The following is an 8,935-nucleotide window of genomic DNA, read 5'->3' as shown; positions in this document are numbered from 1 at the left end:
TCATTGCCATGCCGTGTAAAAACACACCATTCAATTTTCCTGCGCTGAGCGCGCTCTCAAAAGTCTCGTCTCAATGTTGCTATCCCTCTGTCAAAGTGGATCCCCTCGTAAACTGTGACAGGACCCTGTGATCGCCTTTCTCATTTGAGAAAGTTAATCGCATGTTCGTATCCACTCTGCCAACGGCTAGTTCGTGAGCTGATAATTAGATTACATACACATCTTGTGTTTTGTTAAATGGCCTATCTAAATACGCGTACGAAAGGTTAACCCTTTCACCGCCATGCACAAATGCACAGCTGATCACAAAGCCTTGCTGATCTACAGTGTCCTCAATACAGTAGATCACAGATGGCATATCAAAAGATTTGTTACACACTCATCCACTTAATATTTAATAATGTATCAAACAAACAAACAAATGGGAAAAATGATTAATTACAAAATGTTCCCCTTTCCCAAACCAGCCTTCTCCCTTCAAGGGGAAAAACAAGAACATTTGAAGGGATTTCTCTATTTTTAAGGAGATGGTAACGCTGCTATTGATGTTCAACAATCTTACAGCTCTGAAAAGAGAATAGTTAATACTTTGTCACTTCTTTTCCTTTAGTCTAATAAGCCAGACTCAGAATTAAACGTGGAACCATGTCAGAGGTCAAACTTTCAAGCTGTCATGACATCTTCACAGTTCATTGACCACCATTGAGGCAGCCGATCCTCCAAAACACTAGACAGTACACGAAGCCATTATTTTACTTTCTTTGTGCTTAAAATCTCAAGCAATACCAAGGCCCTTGCAAAGCAACAAAGGACCAGTTGTACTTTCCCAAATCCTGCGAAAAACCACTTGATGGGATTTCAAAGGATCTGGCATGAAGACTGGCATGTGTGTACATATATCTGCTTCACAGGCTTCCTGACCGACGCAAACCTGCGCAAATTTCTCACGAATCTTCTGGCCAACCCAGCTGTGTTTGTTGCTGTCCCTATTCCACTGATATCTTTGATCAAAGGAACCGCCTGACACTCTATTTACAACCACTTTATACTCCTGTCAGCTCTTACAACCACAGCTTGTGCTTCACAAGCCGGATTTCTTAAAGTTTAACCAAATTTTCTGTCTACTATATGACCAGAGTTTGTTGATGTTGACATCAACAGCAAGAAACTCCAAAATGGTGAAGCGCTTTAAGCACAAGCCATGGCAATTTGCTTTTACAGTTGTCATTTCGGAGTTCCTATTTTTGCACTGTCACAAGCAGTTTACAAAGACGACTCCGCACAAAATTATTTCATTCACTAATCAACAGTGAAATATTAAAAGACTATCTGTCTGCTGGAGTGCCAGTATTGCTTTCTGAAACCAAAATCAATATTTCAATGCTCGGTAAGATTAAGACAGCTAACTTTATCAAAAAACCAACAAATCAAAAACCAAAAAAAAATTATGTTTCTTTTCATTCTTAAGAGTACAATCTTCCAGAGTATTAAACATCTGCAGGATGCCAATGATTCAAATAATAGCCATATTGTACATATGAACAAGGCCCGCATGAGTCTGCATTGCTAAGCTGGATATTTCATGAGGTTTGCACCTGTTTTACTGACCCCTGTTGGTAGATTGAACCTGAAGCTGCCAGTTAGCGGCAACAAAAACAGACCACTTAATACCCTTAATAATAGCAGGGGTGTGAGTGGCTAGTTAAAATCAGAGCTGAAAAATGCTAGCAAAAAGCTGAAATGTAACAAAAAGTTTTATTACTTTTGTACAGGCCAGGTGTACAAAAAAGCTGAAATTCCGGCTCAACATCTAAACAAAAAAAAAAAGCTGAATTCTCATACCCCTGTTCCAGTGACTGGGCCTGATTTCATGAAGCTACTAATCTAACAATCTTCTTTTGAGACCAACATTTACCAGCACACTGGTACTTCAGAGGAACAGTCTGCTTCAAGTAGAGCTACAGCAATTGGCATCTCTAGGCTCAATGTGTGCGCAGTCACAAGCAAGCCTACACTGAGAAATCACTTTAACCTCAGCAAACTATTCTCGCTGGGGTTAGCAAATCTTCTCTACTAACCAGTGCTGAGAAATTCACCCTTAACTGTCTCGAGTTGAACAAGTATACTGGCTCAGCTACATCTGTAATCTTTAACAACTCCCCCCCCCCGCAGCCACAATAGACTCAACCAAGTCTTTCTGCAGGTGTATTTACAAAGACGGAGGTAACTCCTGCCCCTGGGTGCAAAACAACTGGGCTTGACCAAGCATCTGTCCTGCAGAATGCTACCAGCTGTATCAAATTCAATTCTCAGGTAAAAGTATGGTAGTCTGACCTTTGAACTCAGTGCTTTGGACATTTCTACTCCAAAATGTCAACCACATTCTTATCTCTTTTGTGCAGTTTAGTTTCCTAGCTGCAGGAATTCAAAAAATATTGTCAGCATTTAAGCATATAAATTATTCGTGAAAAAAAAGCCTATACCCTACAAATCCCTTCTGTCAGAACCGTGGGGAAAAAAAGCATAAGACAAATGCAATTTCACAGGGCTAAAGTAACATAGATAACATGTTCTTGATGTGTATTTTTGCACTGTATGCCAATTATTAATTCCTTTGTTAGACATATGCAGATGGATAAGCTGGTGTGTTTCTGATGTGCTGCAACTGGCGCCATCAACTAGCCACTGATGTCAACACACAGCCAACCTCTGCCCAGTTGAGTTGAATGTAATGTACAGATGAATTTCCCCACAGACACTCAGGCCGGTAACTGATGAATCCTTTGATATGTCCTTCCGAAAACAATCTTTCCGGCCCCTGGATTACATTGCCCCTCAGGCGTCTGTGTACCTTGTGTCAATTGTCTTCAGGTCTGGCAGGTTGCCCTGGAAGAATGGAGAAAAACAGTCTAATCATATGCTCTTCCATTTTATTCGGGGTACGGTGGCCTTTATTCACACTTGGGATTCAAGCACCTTGGTTTTCGGTGTTTGGTTTTCAGGTTTTCGGTTATGGGTTTTGGGGGATTTAGAGCGTTTTGGATTGTGGTTCTTTGGGTCTGTGGCTTTGGGTTCTTGGTTTCCAGGTTTTGGGTTTATGGTTATTGCTTATAGGTTTTGGGGGATTTAGAGTGTTTTTGTTTGTGGTTCTTGGAGTCTGTGGCTTCGGGTTCTTCATTGTGGGCTTTATGCATTTTAAAGTTTCTAAAAACCAATAAAATTTGACTAATGGCCAGCTGCACAATCTCTATGAAGATGCTGACAGCTCATTTCCTGCCCAGGCTCTGAACACAATTTTTTTTTCCAGGCTGTTCACCTTCTTTTACGTTCCAGCGAATATTCAAAGTGAGGAACAGTTTTCACAGGGCAACATTCTTGGCCAGGTTCAACACTGAGGCAAACATGAGTCTCTTTTTTTTCAGGATCTGCACCTCAACATCAATTGAGGGCAACACCCGTCCGACTTGATTCATCAGGTCATTTCACACACCGCAACAAGCCATCAAACTTGTCCACGGAAATGGCCTGACCTTGATGCCAAGTGAGTGAAAAAACTGCCACACCTGTGCCTGTGAAATGTGTGCGGTTCCAGATCCTTTCACTGAATTTCACTGAGGCATTCTGAAGGTTCAAACACAGCACACGCAGAGGGCATAATAGCCCCCCCACCAAAAAAAAAAATGCTCCCTGCTTGCTCCGAGTTTACCCTCTCTGGAAATTTCCCGGGGGAAGGGGTGGGAATCTGAGGAATATTATGCCCTCTTCATGGACCTAAGCCCATGCACTGACAGAAATTCAGTATAGATGAGAAACATCCCAGCTCTGTCTTCCTGCCAAGTTGAAAGAGAACAGTAAGCGTGGCCACTAGTGTTTAATACTACTGGTTCTGATCAAGCACTTTTCCCCTCTGCAGTCCATAAAAATCTACAAGTTGGAGCACCCTCCATCAGAAGTAAGACACATTCAAAACCATAAAGTGGAGAAGGTGCCCCCCCCCCCTAATCTTTTTAGCATCCAGCATCAAAGCTTTCACATTTTACCAATAGGGATGTTATGACTTACAGAAATGTACATGTAAAGTGGGGAAGGAGGAGGGGTGGATTCATCTCCCATCCTCTGGCCCACGGCCCCTCGATTCCCCCCTCGGTGAGTTCAGCAACACTAGCTACCCAAAGTGAACTTACCAGCAGCAGCTTGCAGGTGCGGGCGGTCAGCGGGGTGCTGTTGAGGTTGAGGTGGTTGAGCTTCTTCAGGTCCACCAGGCAGCGCAGCCCCTCGTCTGTCACCTGGGTCTCGCACAGGTTCAGGCTCTCCAGGCCGTGCATGTGCTCCGTGATCAGCTCCAGCCCGCTGTCGCCAAACTGACAGAGTGGAGGAACAACAGTCAGAGGGATGAACCTCAATTGATGTGTCGACCATATTGAAATTGAAAGTGAGGCTAACTCTTCAGTTTTGGAACTTGAAAGAATAACATGACATTTTCCAGTCAAATTTGTACCTGTCTAGTCTGATGAACAATTTCATATGTGTGATAAAATATACTAAACTTTTTTGTGCCATTTTGGGGGCAAAACTTGAAATGGAGGCTTGGCACCCGCACAAATTCTAAAATTGTTTGACACCATCCCGTTCAAAAGTGAATTTGTCAAAAAGGTTTGGTGAACAAGATCAAAAATGACTTTCTCAGGAATAAGGTCTAGTTTCCTTCTGGTATGTATGTTGAAAAAAAAAGTCTGTCCGAGGCGCAGCTGCGTCATTTTCTTTCCGAAGTTTTATGCACAGGAGTCTCACCTGCGATCACTAGATGCACACCCTGAACGTACATATATTAATGACTGCACAAAATAATCAACTTCCAGGAAGAGTGTAAATTTAGACAGTAGGTAACTTGAGGATGACATCAATGTTTAATGAGGTTTCAAAGGGTTTGGTGTACAACCTTTACAGGGTAAAGCCTTGAGATACTTCTTGTTTAAGTTCATGTTCTTCCCTTTGATACCTCTTGTTTAAGTTTGCAGTCTTCCCTTATTCACAATACAGATAATGTTTCCTGCAACCTTTGATTCTCAAACGTTCAATCAGGTGCAGAAATGCAAATGAACTCTAATGTGTACTTTTCACTTTCAGGTGACATGAAGCCCGGTGCTTCGGGTGACATGAAGCCCTGTGTTTCAACCACTTCCTGCCGCGGACTCCGGGATCGGAGACGTATGGTTTATATGGGTGGCCGGGTCTCCGAACTCGGACAAAGGAAACAGTGCCCTGTAACAAAAGACCATACTCCCAACAAAAGACCGGGCTGCTGGGAATTATCGACATTTTTCACTCTCAAAAGTGGTGATAATCCAGCCTTGTTTTGAAACCGTATACCAGGGTTTGGGGCATTGAGAGCGAGTGGATTACCACCGGGGACAAAAGCGCTCCACCACCGCAACGATGAGCCATACAGCACCGCTGCACGCTAATCTAGCCCCTGTTGAAGCAGTGCACTAAGCCAGGTTCGTGAACAAAAGACAGTTATACAACACCGCACAATCTGGGCTCTGTTTACAAGGCTGCAGGCCTGGCTGAAATACTCAGGCGTCAATGAAGGTCACCTGTCAACTTAGAGTAGTGCCTAAAGATTACTTGGTGAAGCTATAAACGACCGTTAAATGAAACGATGAATTTTCGAAGGATTTTGAAAACGGAAAAAATGATTGTCATGCCGGCCCAGCATCATCAACGTTGAAAAATACCCCGGCATGAAGTGGTTAACACAGGGCTTCATGTCACCTGGAAGTAAAAAGTACACAATGCTGTACTTCAGTGCAGCATTCAGGGTTGAGATTCTACCTTTCTCAATTATTCACAGCTCAAGAGCCTTCTTGCAGTGTCTTGTAGATTTCAATGGGAGGAGTAGGGTTTCATAGCTACAGCATGCTCTCTCACTGTATTGTTACAGCACGCTCTCTCACTGTATTGCAATGAAATCATTCCCAACCAGTGACAGATGCTCAACAATTGATCACATGTCAGTTGCCTGAATCTCAGATCAACTCACAGACTACTTGAATGACCAGTGGCAAAATGCATTCCTTTAGCCTCTGAGAAATCACTCCCCCTGATTTCTTGGAAAACCTTGTGAGCCGTGTTCACTCTTTCGGGCTTGCAGTTTGGACTTTGACAACATAAACGAGGAAATTCCAATCTTTACAAGACTTTGTACTGTGTTTTTAGGTTTCCAATGGCGCGAGTGGGAAGTGAAAAACAACGAGATCAGCTGATCTGATGAAAAGTTGCATGCCTGACTCGGGGGGGGGGGGGGGCAAATGATCATTCTGTCCTGGACCATACCTGGGTGGACCAGAGGTTTAACGTCTTGAGGTTGGGCAGCTTGATTAGGGTCTCTGCACAGCCGCTGGTGACGTGGGTGAAGGCCAGGTTTAGGCACTCCAGATTACCCAGCGGCCCCGAGCTGAAGAGCTGAGCCACGTCGGCGTCAGTAGACTTGGAGGGCAGGGACAAGGCATGGGGACCGCCTTTCTCTTGCTGGAGGGAGTAGCAGAGAAAGAGAGGGAAAAAGCAAAAATAGCAGCACCATAATAAAAATTATTTACCGAAACTTACATTGGAAAAAACCTTTGAGGTTTAATAATGTAATTTTCAAATATGTAGAAATAATTTGTTTTCTTTACAGTTTAATTTGACTTTTTTGTTCTTATTGGTAAGAACTTATGTCTAGTTGCGAACTGTCTTAAGCGCGGCACAGTACATAAGAAGCACTTGGTATTATACTGTAATGTTTTATCATTTGTTATTAACAACAAATAACCTATTCTGACCTGATAAAAACCCCCCCTAATGCAATTCTTCCTGCCACCCAATCAAACTCTGATGTTAATGGAAGAAAGCATGCAATACCACGCAGTGCACCCTGTTTCGTCTACATGAAATTCCCTTTCTCTAAACTGTGAGGTTTGAAACCATGAACACGATGCACCTAGTTGACAACTTGAAGCTTGACTTGTTCAACCGACACATGAGCGCCTCTGATAAATTTCTCTCATGAGGCATTTATCAACCGGTGAATCCAGAAAACTGAGGAGAGCTTGGTGCAGGACAGTCAGTGTGTCGCAGTCAAGACCTCCTGAGAGTATCAAAAGACCCCACAAGACCAACACATGCGCAACGCAAGACCTCCAGTTTGAATTCAGGTCACGAGCTATTCTAATGAACTGCAACAAAAGCATTCCTCTTTCATTATTCACCCTGCTACCTGTGACCAGTCCCGCGACTGGTCTCGTGATGGTCTCAAAAAACCAATGTTTGACTACGGGCCGGGGGGAGAGGTGAACAGGGCCTTACCAGCTGTTTGAGGGCGGTCTGCTTCTCGCACAGCTTCTTGTACGTCTCCAGGCCTTCCGAGGTGCTCTTGAGGGTCTGCGTCACCTGCATGCAGGTCTCCTCGTCGGGCAGAATGTCCAATTCCAGCATCAGGCACAGCATCTGCAAGCCAAGGTCAGGGGAGGGGAAGGTCAAGACAGGTGCAGTTCGTTCAGACTGTGGGGCCAATTTCATAGAGCTACTTAAGTACAAAATTTGCTCAAGTGCGAAAAACCTTGCTGAAAAATCAAAGGTTACCTGCTGAAAATCTACGTGACTGTCATGCTTACCAAAAGACAGGTGAATACCATTCCAAAACAATATACATCACAAGAAGTTTTGGCTGGTAACCTGATTTGTCAAACAAGGTTTTTTCACACTTAAACAAACTTTGTGCTTAAGCAGCCCAATGAAACTGGCCCCTGTATCATGTTATTGACCACTTCAGACTTTTTCCCTTGTTTTGTTCAGTGAGATACATATACTTGTTATCAGCCAAAGATCAGTAGATCCAAGATATCCATTTAATTCCCCTGGTTTGAGGCAGGAGAGTGGGGATATCCATGTACACGACTTGCCTGAGGATTCCCCCCCCCCCCACCAGCTCTTGGATTTGAACCCCTGGCAGTCTTTTCACTACGTTGCAAAACCTTAACCACTTTAAACCTCATTCCCTTTTCAACGGCTCACATGAGAAAGGAACACTGTTGTCTAACAGCTCCGGCTACTTGAAATTGGCCATAATGGCCAAAAAAGGGGAGTCCTAGCCGCAAGATACATGTACTTGATTCGGTCACCAGTCCGTAGTGACCCTGCATTAATCAGAGGGACATGACTTACAATGTAGGTGCATAATAGAAACAATGCTAATTGACGTGTTTATAACATTTCTGCAAACCCCTTGAGTGTTTCCCACCAAGGGCACAGGAACTGTTATCCAATTATACTGTTGCAATTCGGCTGCCATGGTAACAAATTACCTAGGTCCTGGCCTTTGCTTCACGTTCTGCGTCACATCCGTCCAATCTGAGCATAAAAAGAGTTTCAGGCCCGAAACATGTCTGTTTTTCAGCTCGCCTGTCCCTAAGGAATTAATATTTCATATTTTCCTTCATTTTTTTTCTTTTTTCCTGTCTGCTACCGGTACAAATATGAAAGGCATTGCCTTGCTAACCTTTGGAGTGCCAAGGGGAATAGGGCTTCTAGCAATGCAAACAACAGACACAGTTGAGCTGCATATTAAAGTTTCATGGAAAACAGTCATTTGACATGTTCCACTTTTGAAAGGACAGAGACACTGGAACAAAAATGTGGCCCTCCCATAAGAAATGAGTTGAAAAAAAAAGAAAAAAAAAGGAACTTTGTGAATTTCGTGCTGATCAACGGGCATCATGAATTCAATTTGCATTGATTACTTCAACTCATGACTGTCTTATACAAAAAACTTCCGAAATTCAACAGATATTTTTTCTGTTTCATAATTCCAGGTTTGTTCACTAGATTGACAGAATTCACAGTTACATTGAGAGCATAACCATGTATCTGTTTTTTTCCCCCATCTGGTTTTGCT

The 8,935-nt window shown here is 43.2% G+C and overlaps 1 protein-coding gene across 1 annotated transcript in view; it reads right to left on the bottom strand.

The window, feature by feature from the left end:
• Positions 1-1,686: 1,686 nt before the first annotated feature.
• The window catches only part of cmip (c-Maf inducing protein), a 56,882-nt gene continuing 49,633 nt past the window's right edge, over positions 1,687-8,935 (bottom strand). The window contains exons 13-16 of the mRNA XM_022250931.2: positions 7,348-7,488; positions 6,337-6,531; positions 4,185-4,361; positions 1,687-2,886 (exon numbers count right to left, since the gene is read on the bottom strand). Of these exons, the coding sequence (XP_022106623.1) occupies positions 2,836-2,886; positions 4,185-4,361; positions 6,337-6,531; positions 7,348-7,488 (564 nt within the window). The 3' untranslated portion in view covers positions 1,687-2,835. The remainder of the gene's footprint in view (positions 2,887-4,184; positions 4,362-6,336; positions 6,532-7,347; positions 7,489-8,935) is intronic.

Source organism: Acanthaster planci, linkage group LG06 (assembly GCF_054643075.1).
Source record: "Acanthaster planci isolate LZ-2023a linkage group LG06, COTS_SCS, whole genome shotgun sequence".
Taxonomy (NCBI): Eukaryota; Metazoa; Echinodermata; class Asteroidea; order Valvatida; family Acanthasteridae; genus Acanthaster; species Acanthaster planci.
The sequence above is the reverse complement of the archived record's forward strand: the minus strand, read 5'-3'. Positions and strand labels throughout refer to the sequence as shown.